Raw genomic sequence first — 20,711 nt, 5'->3', positions numbered from 1 at the left:
TCACTGCACCAGGGAAATAACAAGTGTTTGTACTCTGGAGAAGCCGTCAGTGTAGGGTCAGATAAATTTTGCCTGATTTTAAGTGTGCGAAATCGCGCCACCGTAATGTACACTGTATGAGGGAAAATAGGAATAATTGGTGTCGAAAGGGATGCCTTCGCAAGAGAATCAGCTATTTCGTTTACAAAACAAACCTTTGTGCCCTGATTTCCAGTTTAAATGAATACTTCGGAGATGACAGGGGATCAATGATTTAAAAAGTTTCACTATTGGTGAGTGACCAGATGCGGACAGAGAAGGGCACACTGATAATGAATCAGTTATGATTGCTACGACTGGAATGGAAATATTTACCTGTCGCAAAGCTAACATTATTGCCATGAATTCAGCCAGCGAGACAGGAAGAAAATCCGGTAAGCGAAGTGAAAATGACCAATCAAGTACGGGGCAATATATTCTAATGCCTGATTTTCCATGTGATTGAGATGCGTCCGTTGCTCTAATGACATTTGTTGGCAGAGTACTTGAATGGTCCTGCAATAAACCATTTAAAATGCCTGTAGGTAATAGCTTAGCGTGAGTTGGGAAGATATCATGGTAAACAATTTCTGCAGCATTTCGTTGCTCAGGTAAAGGAATCAGATCACGGACGTGTACATTTAGAGGCTCAAGTAACGATTGAACAAATACTATTTGTGGTTTGTGAAATCTGGGCCAATGCACGGAGAAGAATAGGTCAGGATTGGCAATAAAAATAATTTGTTCAGGGTTAAACGGTGCTTCACATTGTCGTAAAAAGGTCTGCACAGTAAGAATGTTAAAGTTAATAAAAGAACGAAGTTCACTTTTGGGTTACTGGGTGGTATGTGCCAAACACATAAAATAAGCAATCAAATCTAAACTATCCACTTTCAAACTCGTGTAGGTCTCTCGTGGAATAACCCAGCTTCCATCGCGACGTCTCGATCTTTTCGTCCTGGAAAAAAAGCACTCCTTTGGATGCCTTCATATGTTCCCGGATAATGCGATAAGTTTCAGTCGCGATTCCCGGGACCTTAGATAAATAATGAATACAGATTCCTTATAAGCTATCATGTCATTCGCGTTGAGGCTTCTTGTGCCCTTCGTTGTTCTCGAGATAGTGCACGTTTCGCGTCTCAAGCTTTTCGTTCGAGGTGTCTACCCAGTCTAAGCCGCTTTGGCGCAGGCGAAAATCAGTGTGAGCAATATTCGTTCACTTTCTCTTTTCGTGTGTAGATACTCATCATTACCGCTTTGGTCTGGGCTGTGGGGCGCAGGCACGAGTGTCTATGAAAAGGGGGCTTCTGCTTGAATTTTGCCTCAAATTATATAAATTGCGCTTATTTGTTTCTTTCCTGAGGCACATAAATGATGTGTGTGCCCTGGAAGTTTAGCCAAATGTAGTGATACGAGGTCGCACAGTTTCGATGACATTTACAGAGCATATAGTCATACACAGCGTTGCTATAAAAAAAACCTTGCTGAAGCGTCTCTGATAACTTCTGACAGGTTCCTGCTTTTCATGTGGAGTCACCCACGTGTTACAGTCACCACCAGGCTGAAAGTTTTGTGAAACGAGATGATGTAATGCCTGTTTGACTTTGCGCAGCCGGCGCGTGTCACGTCAAAACCTTGCACTGATGTACACTTCTTAATTTCTTCTTTCAGTTTACAGGAGCTGACAACATCTACTGCAAGTATTGTTTCGTACATGGAGCGGACTGGGCTGTATCAGCGGTAAGAAACTAATGGGTGTCTCATCACACCTGTCACACACAACGACAGTAGTCAGCAGCACTTTCGATGTGCACTGCGCAGTTGAGACATCCCAATATAAATGCTGGATATTGCGATGTGGGGTTTAACGTCCCAAAACCGCCATATGAATATGAGAGACGCCGTAGTGGAGGGCTCCGAAAATTTCGGCCACCTGGGATTCTTTAACGCATACCAAAATCTGAGCACACGGGCCTGCAAAAATTCCACCTTCATCCGAATTGCAGCGGCCGCAGCCGGGGTTCGATCCCGTGACCTGAGGGTCCGCAGCTGAGTACCTTAGCCACTAGACTACCGCGGCGGGACATAAACAGCTGGTTAATGTGAAAGCCGAGAATTAACAGTTTTCTTAGTAAAAGTAGTACATTTTTAATTATTAGGGGTGTCACGTCTTGGTGTGAATTTGAAGCGTGGTATGAATTTGAGGGACGCTTTAGTGGAAAGTTTCGCAAAGTTCTGTAATCTGGGGTTTTTTAGAGCGCACTGAGATCTCAATTTGCACGCACAGCCGGCCAAATATTTAGCTATATTGTGCTTGAGCGGCAGTTTTTTAAGAGTATTTGCCATAGGCCTCAATTATATTGTAGTTGACTTAAGAACAAGTGTGAGCACATAAAGCACATGTCCTCGAAAGAATTTTTCTAACTTCGTTTCTTAATATGGCGCTGAGTGAAAGAAATTGTAGCTGCTACGCACAATAGCTAAATTTTTGAATAATTGTCCCTCTGCCATTTCGCCTCTATCAAAATGCGACCACTGCGGCCAGTGACGAACCCGTGACCTGTGGGTCAACAGGCGAGCACCGTAACCGCTGACCATGGTATACGGATTTCTGCACTTAGACTTTACCATGTTACCCCACATTTCGCTTCCGTGATTATTTCATTTTTGTAGTAACATCAAAAGGTATGCTTAGGTCGAGGAGTAAACGAGTGAGAAGTTTCATCGTGCTAGTTTTCCCAGCGCGATTTTGTGATGACAGTATAGAGTGGAACAACTGAGTTGAATACAATGACGTAGAAACACAGCTGCACTAATTTATTCTTCAAGCAAGTCGGGTGACTGCAAATGTCGTAGGAACACCAATAATGACGCATGTTTGAGGTGCTTATATGAAGTGTTTGACATAGCAATCTCAACATTTTATATGCAAGATTGTTCGCACGCACCGCCCAAGACATGTGTGTTTTTTATATGGTATCTCCAGAAAACAAAAGGTTGGTCCACCATTTCCTAAATAATTATTATATAGCGTCTTCTGGTGTGGTAAGCATTGAAGTAAGCGTGGTGACGCACACGTACAATTTGCGGTGTGGGAAACATGAAATAAACGTGCCCAAAGTACCAACTCAGCCAGTGTCGTTAGTTTTTTTTTTTGCAGACTCGTACCAGTATAGGTAATTTCAACTAGAAACTCATTCGATTCGACGGTACAGCAACGAATGGGATGTTAATTAAAACTATGAGGCCATTTATTGATAATTATGGGCGTCCAAGGCATAAATACTGTCATTACTTCTATACTCTTTGGAACAGAGGGGACAGAACATGTGATAGAACAAAAAATGATAAACGTATCCATTGATAGCAGGGTGGAGCAATAGAGAAACTTTTCACTGGTATCAAAATTGCTGCCATTAAGAGAAAAAGCTGTCTTAGGCTGGCCACTGAACGCGTAGAATAGATAATCGATGCCACTGATACCAATGTTCCCTATTACAATGGATTCGAAATGAAGTTGTGGGCGGTAAAAGGAGTACACCTAATTGACAGTTTGGCAAAAATACAAGGCAACTAACTCGCCAAAAGAGGCTATGTTGGAAATATAAACGACAGTGGCACACGTTCTCTGGTATACATAAGTTATATAGGGTGTGATGACCAAGATGGTTGCTACCATAACTGCTTGTTATAACACCTCGATTGCTTTCTTCGCCCAGGGTGTCGAAGAGGGCATCTCGCAGGTGGCCAGGAAGAGCCGCGATAATCGGCAGAACTTTGTGTGGAACTTTCCCCTCGAGATCACATACAAGAGTTCCAACGCCTCGGGCTGTAAGTATCGTAGTCATTTAAGTACATAACATTCTAAAGGCCTGTGTGCTCGTCTATCCATAGATGCCATGTGGCGTGACACGCTCAGAGTCAAATGGACAATGCCTGCTAGCTACGCCAAAAAAATGTGTTCAAATAACCGAAGGAGGTATTTATTGACACGTGCGGTTCTTTTGGTTTACGAAGGAAGACGCTATCACTTTCTGTTAAGCGCAACGCAGGCCGCGTTTATCTTGTATGCCACTTTGGAACGCGTTACGACGCGTGTATAAAAAGCCGGCGCAGTGCGCCACTGGGGGTCTTTTTTTTCCGTCGGCCGACGACTGTTCACGCCGCTGTTGCTGTGAGTTGTGTTTGGCCCTGTTTTGCTGGGCACAAGTTCGCCCAATAAACAGTTCGCCTGACACCGCCCTGACTCCTGCGTGCTTCCTCTCAAGTGCTGCGTGTATCACAACCTCGTGACATCTGGTGGAGGTGCTTCTCTGTCCATGTACCGTACGCCCCCGTCCAGCCCTGAGCCAAGCCCAAGCCGCCAAGAGGACGACGCCGACCCGGTCGTTCGAGTGAGCCGAAGACAACAAGGACTACCGCCCGAATACCTGCCGCTCCCCGACAAGGACAAGAAAACAAAGGCTGCTACGAAGCCGGCATCCGCGATGACGGAAGCAAGGTCTTCGGCAACCGTGGTCGTCAACCAGCCCAAAGAGCCGCCTACCTTCCGCGGATCAACCTACGAAGACCCGGAAAGCTGGCTTGACATTTACGACCGCGTCGCAGCCCTCAATAAGTGGGACCCGGACGACAAGCTGCGTCATGTGTATTTTTACCTGGAAGACGCCGCAAAGACTTGGTTCGAAAACCGCGAGTCAACGCTTCGAACCTGGGACGACTTCCGCGTTGCTTTCCTGCGCACCTTTGCAAGCGTCGTGCGGAAGGAAAGAGCCGCATCACTCCTTGAAACTCGGGTGCAACTCCCCAACGAAAACGTAACGATCTTCACGGAGGAGATGACGCGACTTTTCCGCCACGCCGACGCCGACATGTCTGAGGACAAGAAGGTTCGCCTGCTTATGCGAGGAGTGAAGCAGGAGCTCTTCGCCGGACTGATCAGAACCCCGCCAAAGACGGTACAAGAGTTCCTCTCCGAGGCTACCACCATCGAGAAGACTCTTGAAATGCGGACCAGCCAATACGATCGGCGCATGTCGCCAGACGTCGCAGAAGTCCGAGGACTCTGCCCCGACGACCTGCGCGAGACCATACGCGCTATTGTTCGTGAAGAACTGCGCCGCATGTTGCCATCGTCTCAGCCCCAAGTCGCCTCTCTCGAAGACGTAGTCCGCGAGGAACTACAGCGCTCACTGAGCGTTCCTGAACGGCCACAGCCCCAACCGGAGGCGATGACCTACGCCGCTACTGCACGACGACCTGTCGCCGCTCCTCGCCAACACCAGGACCCAACGTCTCCGCAGTTTCGTCGCCAGCCACCGCCGCCACCCCCGACGCCTTCCCGCTCGCCAGTAATCCAGCGCTCGCCGAGGAAAACTGACGTTTGGCGCACCCCGAACCACCGCCCACTATGCTACCACTGCGGCGAAGCCGGGCACACCTACCGCTACTGCCAGTACCGTGAGATGGGACTGCGTGGCTTCGACGTGAACGCGCCGCGTCCGCGCCCAGGTGAGCGACCTCGCGACATCGCCGACTACATCGCCGGATCGCAGTGGCAACAACGACGACCATCCCGTTCACCTTCGCCTGGCCGCTACTTCTCCCCGGATCGCCGCCAGTACACCGGTCCTAACCGGGGCCGATCCCCAAGCCCCTACCCGGGAAACTAAAGGCAGCAACCGATGGAGGTGCGGTTGCTGCACGACGCAATGCCGAAGATCCTCCTCCGCCGCCGCCGCCGCTGCCGATGACGACGACCACGACGCACGAACTTTCCCGACGTAGTCGTAGTACGCCGCCTGAGCAGAGTCTTTACGACAAAGCCTCGCCGCCGACGCGACATAGCAGCACCGGACCAAGCCGACGCAGCCGTGATCCGACGCCCCGACCTAACCGGAACGCCAGACGACGAACCACCGACCTCGACGTGATCATCGACGGCCACAGCGTCACCGCCCTAGTCGATACCGGCGCCGACTACTCTATCATCAGTGGTCTCTTCGCCGCTAAGCTCAAGAAGGTAAAGACTGCATGGGAAGGACCGGATATCCGAACAGCAGGGGGCCACCTTATAACACCGACTGGAACCTGCACGGCAAGAGTCACGATTCACAGCCAGACGTATTCTGTGAATTTTGTGGTCCTGCAGCAATGCTCGCGAGACGTCATTTTAGGCATGGATTTCCTGGACCAGCAAGGCGCAGTAATCGACCTAAGATCCAAGTCAATCACGCTGTCCACGGATAATGCAACGGCGTCAGACTGCAACGTCGCTCACAATGCCTTGAATGTGACAGAAGAGCAGGTAACCATCCCGCCACTGTCGAGCGTCATCATTTCCGTCGGCACCAAAGCGTCTACCAACTTACAAGGTGTCATCGAAGGCGACCAGCACCTGCTCCTAAACCGTCAGATGTGCGTCGCAAGAGGCATAGCCAAGCTTCATAACGGCGAAGCCAAGGTAATGGTGACGAACTTCAGCAACGAATATAGGCACTTAAATAGGGGCACGACGGTAGCACATCTAAGCGAATTTGTGGAAGCGAGCGATGCCTTCGCCCTCACTGATTCTCAGGGAGCCGCAACGTCGACAGCAGTGTCCGCGCCCGCCTTCGACGTCAATCAAAGCCTTTCCAGGCAGCAACAAAAGGAGCTCAAAGCCTTACTCCACCAATACAAGGACTGCTTCTCGTCGTCGTCGAGGCTTCGTCAGACCCCTCTCGCGAAACATCGCGTCATAACCGACGAATATGCCCGTCCGCTCCGTCAGAGCCCCTACCGAGTTTCTGCACGGGAACGCGAGGCCATCAAGCAACAAGTCGACGAAATGCTGCGTGACGACATCATTCAGCCGTCTACGAGTCCGTGGGCATCACCCGTGGTGTTGGTGAAGAAGAAGGACGGAACCCTACGTTTTTGCGTCGATTATCGTCGCCTGAACAACATCACGAAGAAAGACGTGTATCCCCTCCCACGGACAGACGATGCTCTGGACAGACTCTACAACGCCAAGTATTTTTCGTCGATGGATCTCAAAACCGGCTACTGGCAAATCGAAGTAGACGAGAGAGACCGAGAGAAGACTGCCTTCATAACACCAGACGGCCTATTCGAGTTTAAGGTCATGCCCTTTGGTCTTTGCTCGGCGCCTGCGACGTTCCAACGGGTTATGGACACAGTACTCGCAGGCTTGAAGTGGCAGACTTGCCTCGTCTACTTGGACGACGTAGTCGTATTTTCTTCCAACTTCGACGAGCACCTCCGGCGCCTTGAAGCTGTTCTTCGGGTAATCAAAGCCTCGGGACTTACCCTGAAGCCAGAAAAGTGCCGCTTCGCCTACGAGGAACTATTGTTCCTTGGCCACGTTATCAGCAAGTCGGGAGTGCTCCCTGATCCACAGAAAACAGCTGCGATCGCCGACTTTCCTGCACCCACCGACAAGAAAGCAGTACGCCGATTTCTTGGCCTCTGCGCTTATTACAGGCGCTTCGTGAAGAACTTTTCGCGGATCGCCGAGCCACTGACGTACCTCACGAAGGCCGACGTCGACTTCAAATGGGAAACGCCGCAAGTCGAGGCATTTCAAGAATTAAAGCGACGCCTGCAAACGCCGCCAATACTGGCGCACTTCGACGAAGAAGCTGACACCGAAATTCACACGGACGCAAGCAGCACAGGGCTCGGCGCCGTGATCGTGCAGAGGACCGACGGACTTGAAAGGGTCATCAGTTACGCTAGCCGGTCACTTTCGAAGGCAGAAGCCAATTATTCCACGACAGAAAAGGAATGCCTTGCCATCATCTGGGCTACATCAAAGTTCCGCCCCTGCCTGTACGGCAGGCCTTTCAAAGTCGTGAGTGACCACCACGCCTTGTGTTGGCTAGCTAACTTGAAGGATCCATCAGGGCGCCTCGCACGGTGGAGTCTCAGACTACAAGAATTTGACATCACCGTCGTCTACAAGAGCGGACGAAAGCACTCCGACGCCGACTGCTTGTCTCGCGCCCCTGTCGATCCGCCGCCCCAGGATGACCAGGACGACGACTCTTTCCTGGGACCCATAAGTACCGACGACTACGCGGAACGCCAACGAGCTGACCCGGAGCTCAAGATCCTCATGGACTACCTGCAAGGCAAGACCGCCGACGTGCCGAAAGTATTCCGCCGAGGACTGGCTTCGTTTTTCCTGCGAAACAACGTCCTCCTGAAGAAAAACTTCTCGCCGCTCCGCGCCGACCACCTCCTCGTGGTACCTTCAGCGTTACGTCCAGAGGTTCTGGAAGCATTACACGACGACCCGACAGCCGGACATCTTGGTGTTTCCCGCACACTGTCACGAATACAAGAGAAGTACTATTGGCCTCGCCTCGCTGCCGACGTCGCCCACTACGTAAAAACATGCAGAGACTGTCAGCGACGCAAGACGCCGACAACTAGGCCAGCTGGACTTCTGCAACCCGTCGAACCACCTCAACGGCCATTCCAACAAATCGGCATGGACTTACTGGGGCCGTTCCCGACGTCAACTTCTGGCAACAAATGGATTGTCGTAGCGACTGACTACCTCACCCGCTATGCCGAAACAAGGGCCTTGCCCAAGGGCACTGCCGCCGAGGTCGCCATGTTCTTCATTGAGAACATCGTCCTCCGCCACGGAGCCCCCGAGGTCCTCATCACCGACAGAGGTACGGCCTTTACGGCTGACCTAACGCAAGCGATCTTGAGGTACAGTCAGACAAGCCACCGCCGAACCACCGCGTACCACCCACAGACGAATGGCCTCACCGAGCGTCTAAATAAGACCATCGCCGACATGCTGGCCATGTACGTGGACGTCGAGCACAAGACGTGGGACGCCATACTCCCGTATGTAACCTTCGCGTACAACACGGCCGTGCAGGAAACGACGCAGTTTGCTCCATACAAGCTCGTCTACGGACGGAGCCCAACAACGACGCTTGACGCCATGCTACCGGTCGGCACCGACGCAGGAGACCTCGACGTCGCCAGCTACCTGGATCGCGCTGAAGAAGCTCGACAGCTAGCCCGCCTGCGTATCAAGAGCCAACAGACGGTCGACAGGCGCCACTACAACCTTCGACGACACCACACCGAATACCAACCAGGTGACCTTGTCTGGGTCTGGACGCCGATACGACGACGGGGATTGTCTGAGAAGCTCCTGCGACGCTACTTTGGACCCTACAAGGTAGTCCGACGTCGTGGTGAACTGGACTATGAGGTCGTGCCCGATGGCTTAACGTCATCCCAACGACGCCGTGCACGACCCGAAGTCGTACACGTGGTGCGACTTAAACCTTATTACGCGCGCTGATTAGCTGTGACGCATTGTTAATGTAATTTATTGCATGTACTCTCTCTTATGTTCTGTCTTTAGCATCGGGACGATGCTTTTTCAGAGGGGGGTAGTGACACGTGCGGTTCTTTTGGTTTACGAAGGAAGACGCTATCACTTTCTGTTAAGCGCAACGCAGGCCGCGTTTATCTTGTATGCCACTTTGGAACGCGTTACGACGCGTGTATAAAAAGCCGGCGCAGTGCGCCACTGGGGGTCTTTTTTTTCCGTCGGCCGACGACTGTTCACGCCGCTGTTGCTGTGAGTTGTGTTTGGCCCTGTTTTGCTGGGCACAAGTTCGCCCAATAAACAGTTCGCCTGACACCGCCCTGACTCCTGCGTGCTTCCTCTCAAGTGCTGCGTGTATCACAACCTCGTGACAATATATATATTGTAACGAGCGAGTTCACGTAAAAACACTTGTTATTAATCAAGAAGCGTTAGCCGCAACAAGCTCGTACAGGCAGGAACCCAGCAAGCACGACCCACACGGACGTCAACGTCTTCTTTCACTTTCACGCTGGCACAGAGCTGGCGCCACTATGCTCCGGTACAAGTACTCCCTGCGCAGAAAAGAGCCAACCTGGCGATCTAAGGAAATGACACTACAGGGGGGTCATAGCATGGTTTGAGGCGTGATACGTGAACCGTTTCGCGCCTACGGCAGCGTTGGTCCGAAGGTGGATCAATGGGCTCAACTTCATAGTTGACGAGATATGTTTGTCGCACCACATGGTAGGGGCCATGGTATTTGGACGAAAGCTTTGGGGAAAGACCGGGAAGGGTAGACGGGACCCAGAGCCAAACCAACATTCCTGGGATGTAATGGGCACTAGATGCAGAGGCATCGCTGTCAGTTTTCTGGCGCCATTGATCTTGTGCGGTAAACGAGCGAGCGAGTTGACAAAACTCTTCGGCATAAGCTGCTGCTTCAGAAACTTGCGTCGCTTTGGAAGCGTCAGGTCTGTACGGGAGAATGGTGTCCATGGAGCATGATGGTTCACGTCCGTACAGGAGGAAGAAAGGAGAGAAGCCGGTGGTTGTTTGTGGCGCAGAGTTGTACGCGTACGTTACAAAAGGGAGCACTTGGTGCCAATAAGTGTGGTCGACAGACGCGTACATGGCAAGCATAGCTCCAAGGGTGCGATTAAAGCGTTCTGTCATGCCATTGGTTTGAGGATGGTATGCCATGGTTTTCCGAAGGACAGTGCGGCACCCCTTCAGCAGCTTGTCGATGGCGTTCACGGTCACTCAACGCGCGTCCACGCGTCCACGGTCACTCAGTAATTCATGAGGTGCACCGTGCCACAAAATCAGATGGTGAAGAAGAAAGGACGCAATGTCTTTCGCAGTGGTACCAAGCAGCGCAGATGTTTCAGCGTAGCGTGTCACGTGATCGACGGCGACAATAATCCACCGGTTGCCTTGAGGAGTGTTGGGTGGAAGACCATAAATATCAATTGCGACGCGGTCGAGTGGTCTCGCTGGACAGGTTAAGGGTTGCAAAGGGCCAGTAGTGCTGTGAGAAGGCGTCTAATTGCGTCGTTGACACGTGGCACATGACCGAACGTACTGGCGAACGTGCCGATACATGCCGCGCCAGTAGTATCTTAGACGAAGGCTAGATTAGGTGTTGAATACTCCAGCGTGGCCACACTGGGAGTCATCGTGAAAGGCAGCGCAGATGTCTGAGCGCAAATGACGGGGGATGACAAGGAGCCACCTACGGCCATCCGTCTCGTGATGGCGGCAATACAACAAGCCTTCATGGACAGCAAGGTGTCTTGCTTGACGAGAGAGAGACCATGAAGTTGATTCTACTGAACTGTGAGACAGGAATTTGAGCAGAGAATTGATCCTGGGATCCTTGCGCTGCTTGACTAGCATGTCGGTGAGGCTCAGCGATGAAGAGTCACAGATGGCAGTTAGTAAGCAGGCAAGATCAGGAGGCAGCGGAGAACGGGATAGGGCATCGGCGTCTGAATGTCTGCGTCCTGAGCGATAAACACCACGAATGTCGTATTCCTAAAGCCGTAAAGCCCAACGAGCGAGACGCCAGTAGGGTCTTTCATAGATGCTAGCCAGCATAAGGCATGGTGATCTGTGACAACATCAAACTGGCGTTCGGAAAGGTAAGTGCGAAATTTTCCTATAGCCCAAATGATAGCCAAGCACTCCTTTTCTGTGACGGAATATTTGGACTCAGCCTTCGTTAGAGTACGGCGGCATAGGCGTCAACGTACTCTTCGCAGCCATCCTTGCGTTGAGGGAGAATGGCACCGAAGCCGACACCACTAGCATCCGTGTGAACTTCAGTATGTGCATTCGGATTGAGGTGGCGGAGAACTCGTGGAGACGTGAGTAGCCGGCGCAGCATCGTGAATGCGACATCGCAACAGAAATTGCAGCCCGAGAGGTCCACGCTAGTGGAAAGAAGCCGAGTTAGGGGGGTGATAGTAAAAGCAAAATTGCGGATGAAACGCCGAAAATACGAGCACAAGCCTACAAAACTACGAAGCTCCTTTAGGGTAGTAGACTTGGGGTACTCGGCAACGGCACGCTGTTTTGCAGGGTCCAGCGATATTCCTTCTTTCGAAACGACGTGGCCGAGAATAGTGAGTTTGCGGGCGTCAAAAAGACATTTTTTGAAGTTCAGTTGCCACCCGGCTGCTGTAAGGCACTGAAGAACTTGTACCAGACAGCAAAGATGACTTTCGAAATTCGAAGAGAAGACAACTATGTCATCTAAATAGCACAGACAGATGTGCCATTTATGTCCCCTGAGGACACTGTCCATCATCCTGTCAAAAGTCGCCGGCGCATTGCAAAGACTGAAGGGCAGTACATTAAATTCATATAAGGCGTCAGGGGTCATAAACGCCATTTTTGGACGGTCTGGTTCGGCCATTGGCACTTGCACTTATCCAGTGCGCAGATCCAGCGAAGAGAAAAACTCCGCACTTTGAAGGGAATCCAGGGCGTCATCAATGTGTGGCAGAGGATAAACACCCTTGCGTGTTATCTTGCTTGGTCGCCGATAATCCACGCAAAACCTAATGGTGCCATCTTTTTTCCGCACAAAGACCACTGGCGAAGCCCAAGGACTGTGCGACTGTTGAATGACACAACGTCGGAGCATCTCATTAGCCTGCGAGACGCGGTAGGGGCGCTGACGAAGCGGATTATGATGACCGGTGTCGATATTGTGAGCGGCAACTGACGTGTATCCTAAGGGATGTTGTGCGTGGTCGAAGGAGGCGCGGAAATGGTCAAGTAGTTGAAGGAGCTGATTGTACTAGTCTTGCGTAAGCCCGGTGTCCACGCTGCGCGACAGAACGTCTTCGTCAGGTAGTGAGGGTGCGGTGGCAGCCGTGACAGCATCCACGGACATCGGCGTCGTATAGGAAGGGGCATCGAAAGAAAAGATGGCATCATAAGTGTCAAGATGCACAATACATTCGCCATGTAATAGGGTAGCGGGACAAGGGAACAGATTGAACACGTACACGGCACTGGAACCGTCGGCAAGCGTTATGACGGCAAACGGGACGACAAGGCTCTGGCGACCAGCGCATTCTTGCGACGGTATAAAAAGGGCAGTTGAATCAGGGATGTAGTTGCAAAAAAAGAGACCATGGCAAGCGAAAAAGCAGAGATGACGACGTCAATCGCAACGACCACCTTTTTATGTGAGCAAGGGAGATCTATCTATCATTTACATGCTGCCAAAGATTCACAAGGAGGGAAACCTTGGCAGACCCATTATATCAGCCACGGGAACGTTACCGGTTCTATTGACGTTTTAATCAAAGACGTACCACCCACACATGAGCCCTTCTTGCGTGACACAAACCATTTTTTTCGGGAAATATTGGACGTAAAAATGCCAGAAGGTACATTCCTCCTAACATTGGATGTGAATTCACTCTACACAAATATTCCACATGACGATGGTGTAAGGCCACTTGTTTAATCGTATGGCACCCACAACCCTATGACATATCCAAGCAAAAAGTAATTGAAATCTTAACGAGACTTGTACTCATTTGTAACAGCTTTGAAATTAAATTTGGGTGCTGCCTTCAAATCAACGGCACGGCAATGGGTACAAGAATGGAACCGCACTGCGCTAACATACTCATGCACCATATAGAGCCCAATTTTCTTTCATCATAAGATATCGAACCTTTAATTTATAATCGGTATTTGGGCACATTCGAAAAACGAGCTGCTAGAAATCATACAGGCATTTAACCAAATACACCCCAGAATTGATTTTACACACTTCTACTCCAACACGGAATTTAGTTTCCTAGATGTACTTATTCGAATGGGCGATGGTGCGTTGGTAACTAGCGTATACAGAAAACCTAGGGAGAGGCAACATTACGTGCACTTCAAAAGCTGCCACCCGTGATTCTGCAGGACCAGCGTTCCCTATTATCAAGCACACATATTCTGACGAATCTGCTCCCGCACCGAGGACTTCCACAAAGCAGCACACATACGCGCGAAGTACTCTTTCATCAAGAATACCCAACAACTATCATTGATGACGCCATCAAAAACCAGAAAATCTGGACCAACAGACTCTTCTACACCACCAAAAAAATGCCAACTAGCACGGTAACAAACAATTGCTATTAACTTTCACGAGTAACCCACCGAACATAAACAAGGCCCTAAGAAAACACATTACCATATTAGAACAGAGCGTGCGACTATCCATATTTTTTACTTCTCCTCCTTGTGTGGCATATAGGCGGCCGAAAAGTATAAGGATTTATTTGATAAATTCAAAAACAGGCGTGACACCTCAAACAGGATGTCGCCCTTGCGGAAAAAGGAGACGTAAAATGTGCAAACACATGCAGACAATGACTGTGGCGGAAAGCACCCAGGCAGTGTTTCAGTAAAGGATAAGAGGTGCACTGAACTTTAAGTCGGATAACGCCATATATCTTCTGGAATGTGGGGTATGGTACATGCAACACGTCGGCCAGACAGACACACCGTTTAGAATTAGATTGGACAAACATCGGGCACGTGTACGCTCCCTGCCAGGCCTTCCACTTTCAAAACACAGTACAAAAAAGACCAAAGCTTGGATGACATCAAGGTTACAGTATTGAAAAGCAATTTTCGAACAATCAGAGAGTGGTAACAACGGAAATCTTACTTTATCTACTTATTTATTTATTTACAGTACCTACAGCACCCGCGAGGGGCATTAGTGTAGGGGGAGATAACGATTTCGAAATACAGAAAGGCGACAGTCCATTAACACTGAGTTGAACATAAAAGAAATACAGATACATAATAAATCATCCAATGGTGACACGTAATAAACATTGACGTGTGTGAAGGTACAGCAGCAAGAATATATATATATATATATATATATATATATATATATATATATATATATATATATATATATATACATAATGCATACGCACATACACACACACATATATATATATATATACATACATATACATACACAGATAAAAGCAGGCAGAAAAAAAAAGAGCTGAAGCGTAGATCGCTAGAGAGATGAAACGAAAGTGTAGGCAACTTTAATGTGTGCTCAGGCTACGATAAAATATGATGTTCAAGCGCAGTGGGGAATGTTTCTCTGGACGCGGCTACAATTTCATGAGGTAGGTTGTTTTATTGCTTAATTGATCGTGGAAAAAATGAATATTTAAAAAGGTTAATTCTGGTAGCGAACTCGCGCACTTTAAGGGGGGGATCAGTACGAGCAGATATATACGTAGGCTCCGATATGTAGTTTTCTTTGTGAATACCCGTTAAACCATGAAATATTTTGTGAAACAGAGATAAACGTATGAATTTGCGCCTTTCTTCAAGAAGAGGCCATCCTAAAGTACTCCTGATTTCGAAAGATCTTTTAGAAAAGTTGTAATAACCCGTGACAAAACGGGCCGCTCTCAGCTGCACGCGTATTCCAAAAGTGGGCGTACATTCGACATATACAGGATTTCCCTCAGGCTGGCCGGTGCTTGTTTAAAGCTACGTCTTAAGAAGTTTAATGTGTTGCTGGCCTTTGTTACGATGTAATTTAGGTGGGCATTCCAAGTCGAATTGCTGGAAAAAATGACGCCTAAGTACTTATATTCTGTTACAAGGGACAGCTGTGTTGTATTCATGACATAGCTTCCCATCAGCGGGTGTCTTTTGTTTGTGAGTCTTAAGAGGTTGCATTTGGACAGGTTGAGTGTCATGTTCCAAGTCGCACACCAAGACATGATTTTGTTCAGATGATTCTGTAGCAGTTGGCTATCTGATTCACTTGAAATTTCACGGTAAATACAGCAATCATCTGCATATAACTTCAGACGGCAAGACAAGTGTTAAGTAAGGTCATTGATAAATATAACAAAAAGCAGGGGCCCCAAGATTGACCCCTGTGGCACTCCAGATAATACAGAGACATCAGAAGAGCGGACACCATGAAGTATCCCGCGTTAGTTTTCATCCAACAGGTACGCTTCCAACCACTTCAGGAGGGTATTCACCAAGTTGAGGTAGGACAACTTTAGTAGTAACAGGGTGTGAGATACGGTATCAAAAGCTTTCCGAAAGTCTAAAAAGATGCATTCAATTTGCAAACCTGAGTTAATAAATGCTGCGATGTCATGGCAAAATTCTACTAGCTGAGTGTCGCAAGAAAAGCCAACCCTGAAGCCATGTTGCGTTGGAATAATGAAGCTATTTTCTTGAAGGTGTGCCATTAAATTTGTATAAACAACATGTTCTAATGTTTTACAAGCAACGCTTGTGAGTGAAATTAGCCTGTAGTTGCACGTTCTTGTTATTGAACCACTTTTGTGAATTGGAATAACATTTGCAGTTTTCCAGTCCGAAGGTAGAGCACCAACTTGAAGAGATATCTTAAATAGCAGTATTAAGAAAGGGGTGACAGACAATGCACAGTTTTTTAGGACAAAATTTGAAATAAAGTCAGGACCGGTAGCCGAGTGGATGTTTATCTTCCGTAGTAGTAATGCGATACCATCTTCAGACAACACAATTTCCTTCATCTTAGTAAGCTCTCTGACGTCATGTGATTTCAAAAGTGCGGCTTTTGAGCATGAAAACACGGAGTGAAAATAAGCATTGAAGGCCTCTGCTTTTGCCAAAATATCTGCACCGTTGGCTTTTTCATCTATGACGTCAGAGATAGCGTCACCGGAGTTCTTTTTGCTCTTGACATATTTCCACACTTCTTTTGGATTAGTTTTCCCTTTGTGTCCTAGAGTGAAAAGAAACTTTTTATGTGCATTGCGCATCAATCTCGCTATCGTTTTGCTCATTACCTTCATTTTTGCGAACAATATGTAGGATTCGGCTAGTGGCAGTGCTTACGAAAGGTTCTATTTTTCCTGTTTAACATCGTACGAATCTTTTTAGTAATCCATGGTTTATCGTTTCGACGCTGGGAAGTAATGACATGCGAGGGAATGAAGGTTTGTGTCAAGCACAGTATTTTAGTCTTAAAAAGATCCCACAATGCATTTATGTCTAGACACGAACATTGAGCCCTAAACTCTGGGAAAAAATTGTCTAGTTCACATGATATTGTTGCGTAATCGCCTCTTTCATAAAAAAGACCTTGCGAGGCTGCGCAGCACGACGATTCTTGGTGGCTCAGGACATCTTAGTGACGACAACATCATGATCACTAATACCAGGAATCAAGGTAATCGAAGACCCGAGATCAAGCACATTGCAAAAAAATAAATCAAGTACATTTGCACTACTAGCCATTATTTGCGTTGGTTTATGCACAAACTGTAGTAACGAATGGGCATTTATTATTTCGCGGAAGGTCGTGTACAGGAGGGATGAATTGACTAACACTGGTGTAAGCTGCTGCCATATCAAATCCGGTAAATTAAAATCACCTGCCAAAACAATATATGTAGTTTGTAGTGTCAGCAGCACATTGCATAAATTGAAAAAGGGCTGAGGGGCTCTCGTGCTGGGTGACCTGTAGAAGGAAACGAATGCCACAGACGAGCCGTTGTTCAAGAGTACTTTGCAGCAAACAATTTCGGTTGAACCAGCTTCAACGTCAACGAGAAAGCTAGATATAGTATTGTGAATCAAAATGAAAACACCTTCCCCATGCGCGTTTCTGTCCTTCCTGTAGACTGTGTAGCAGGTTGAAAATATTTCATTGTCATTTATTGTGTCGTCAAACCAAGAGTCAGAACCAAGTATATACTAGATGTGACTTTGTCGTTTCAATGAGGGCGGCAAGTTCTAAAATTTTATTTTTTACGCTACGACAATTTACCACAATACACACGATGTCATCTGGGCTGGATGGTTGTCGAGAAGTTACGAGGGCCTTTTTTAGTTGCTATGTCTTGGTTTTAGTCACGCTGTCTGTTTCAGCATTATAGACAAAAGTTTCCTTGCCAATCTTTAGTTTGTTATACGATAGTCTGAAGTCCCCTCCCTTACTCTTCGCAAATTGAATTAATTTCCGCCTCTCTTGTCGAACTTTGTTGCTATAGTCTTCGCTAATAGCAAAGCTTGTACCTTTCAACCTCGAAGTAGCTGATAAAACACGCTGCTTTTCCTTAAACGACAAAACCGAACTATATTAGGCCTGTTTTTTGTTGCCGTGAAGCGACCTAGCCTGTGGGCCCTCTCTCCGCATCAGCCCAAATATTGATTGATTTGTGGGGTTTAACGTCCCAAAACCACTATTTGATTATGAGGGACGCCGTAGTGGAGGGCTACGGAAATTTTGACCACCTGGGGTTCTTTAACGTGCACCCAAATCTGAGTACACGGGCCTACATCAGCCGAAATAGCGACTTTTAACTTTTCCTCACAAAAGGTGATCACCTTAGTCTCCGAATCTTGCCAGACTTCACCAGCTGCATCTTGAAAGCCAAAAAAAAGATAAGGTTGTTTCTTCGAGATCTATTTTCCATATCATCTTCCAATTCTTGCAGCTTCGAAAACGTGGCAGCAAGATTGTCGGTCTCCGCAGTTAACTGCATCACCTTGTCTTTTAATGGAAGCACCGATAGCAATTTGTCCTCAAAGACGTTCAATTTGTCCTCTATCTGCGAAAACCTTTGTTCGAGTGCTTCTTGCCGTGACGCTACGGAACGAAGTTCCCTAAGAATTTCCGTCTGCTTTTGCAGTACCGTGCGAATTGCCATGACGGCGGTGAACATTTGTTCTTCTTGCTCAGAAGTCAGAAGGCCTGGGCTTTGTTCTACATCACCTGCAAGCTGCAGTAGTTTTCGCAGATAACGTACACATAACAAACACTTGATTCGCACAAAAGTATTGCTGCGCGTAAAAAAGTTTAAGGCGCAGTTGGGATCGGGCGCCAATTTTCGAAATGGTTTACCGTTAACAGGGCGACAGAAAAAACCAACCTGAAGAAGTACGAAGCATAAGTGACCAGCAGCCATATCGGCGCCAGATCCCAAGGTGGTATGCAGGTGCGGCAGCGTATGTAGGGTGACGTTGAGTTTCGATGTGCCAGGTTGCCAGTCAGCGTAGCGGCAGTCGAACAGCGACGGTAGCGCCGTCATATCCAAAGGAAGGTGCGCTTCAGTGAAAAAGTGCAGGGCAGGGCATACATCCCAGGCGAACCGCGTCTGCGTGGTCGAAAAACCGCCCCGCTCCGGATACGTGGAAAGTCGACACCATCTGCAGAACCTGAAGATGTACGAGGCGTAAGTGACCAGCAGCCATGTCGGCGCCAGATCTACAAGTTAAGCATGATAAAAAACAGAATAAATGGACACCCAGGCCCGCTGTCAGCGTTGCGATCACTAAAAGACGCAAACGCCCTTCTTTAATCAGTACTCTGGCCCTAGCATCCCATTACAACAATAATATTACCCCCTAACAAAGCTTTTAACGTACACATCTGACAACATAGAACTGGTTTGCCTCATCAAGCACAGCCGGAACGCACAGATAAGTGATCCCGGATGTCGTACAGTCCCAGCTTTTTTCTTTTTGTTTTTTCTTCTTTTTCTTTTTCTCTTTGCTTTTTTTGTTCTTTTTTTCCTTCACTGACAGGAGCGAATGCATATGAGAAATATTGATAGCGGCGCCACGATTACCGGCTCTTTTATATATTCCAACGCCACCAACATGCACTTGAAGCGCTTAAGCTCTCCCCACTGACGATAGTTATAGTGCAAGAACAAAATGACGACACAGAGACAAGAAGGACACGAAAGACACGAGTGCTTGTCTTTCGTGTCTTTCTTGTCTCTGTGTCGTCGTTTTGTTCTTTCGCTATAAGTAACGTCATGCCATAGCAACTAGCCCAAGCTGCCACACCTCTTCCACTGCTGAACGCCGTGTCATCGACAAACAAGTGGACGACATGTTGAAACGTGGCATCATCGAGCCCTCCAACAGTCCCTGGGCTTCACCGGTTGTTATCGTCAAGAAAAAAGACGGATCCACCCGGTTCTGCGTTGACTACCGGCGACTCAACGAGATAACGCGCAAAGACGTATACCCTCTGCCGCGCATCGATAATGCTTTGGATTGCCTACTAGGAGCAGAGTTCTTTTCTTCGTTAGATTTACGCTCTGACTACTGGCAGGTGCCCATGAAAGAGGGTGACCGCCCGAAGACAGCCTTTGTAACACCGGATGAACTATATGAATTCACCGTTATGCCCTTTGGCCTCTGCAATGCGCCTGCCACTTTCGAAAAGATGATGGATGCGATCTTGTGAGGTCTGAATTGGAAAACGTGCCTCTGTTATTTGGACACATTGTGGTATTTTCAAGCGACTTTGCGACCCACCTCAGCCGCCTCAAGCAAGTTCTTACGTGCCTTTCCACGGCGAGACATTAACTTAACTTGAAAAAATGCCACTTCGGCGCTCGGAAGCTTGTAATTTTCGGCCATGTGGTTTCTAAAAACGGCATTCTCCCAGACCCCACGAAGCTTAATGCAGTCGCGGCGTTCCCAAAGCCAACCACCATCAAAGAGCTTTGAAGCTTCATTGGCCTATGTTCTTACTTCTGGTGCTACGTCCGCAATTTCGCCTCCATTATCGTCCCCTTGACCAATCTTCTTGCCGGAAGTTCTGATTTATCAGCGTGGTCGCAGGCATGTGATGATGCATTTCAGGAACTCCGACGGCTCCTCACCACGCCTCCTATACTCCGACATTTCGATCCGTCTGCTCCAACAGAACTTCATACGGACGCTAGTGGTGCCGGGCTAGGGGCCATACTGGCCCAACGCAAGGATGGCTTTGATGAGTACGTCGTTGCCTATGCCAGCCGCACTCTTAGTAAAGCCG

The 20,711-nt window shown here is 48.4% G+C and overlaps 1 protein-coding gene across 3 annotated transcripts in view; it reads left to right on the top strand.

Annotated features, from left to right (window-relative positions):
- Nucleotides 1-20,711, top strand: part of B9d1 (B9 domain-containing protein 1) — a 146,879-nt gene that overhangs the window by 63,916 nt on the left and 62,252 nt on the right. For all 3 annotated transcript variants that reach the window (XR_012885117.1, XM_075869888.1, XM_075869889.1), the window contains exons 3-4: nt 1,690-1,758; nt 3,738-3,849. Coding sequence is in view for 2 of the 3 variants with exons in the window: in XM_075869888.1 (XP_075726003.1) it covers nt 1,690-1,758; nt 3,738-3,849 (181 nt within the window). In the remaining variant the exon portion in view is untranslated. The remainder of the gene's footprint in view (nt 1-1,689; nt 1,759-3,737; nt 3,850-20,711) is intronic.

The sequence above is a fragment of the Rhipicephalus microplus genome, chromosome 7, assembly GCF_043290135.1.
Source record: "Rhipicephalus microplus isolate Deutch F79 chromosome 7, USDA_Rmic, whole genome shotgun sequence".
NCBI lineage: Eukaryota > Metazoa > Arthropoda > Arachnida > Ixodida > Ixodidae > Rhipicephalus > Rhipicephalus microplus.
Note: the sequence above shows the minus strand (reverse complement) of the source record. Positions and strands in the feature narration are given on the sequence as shown.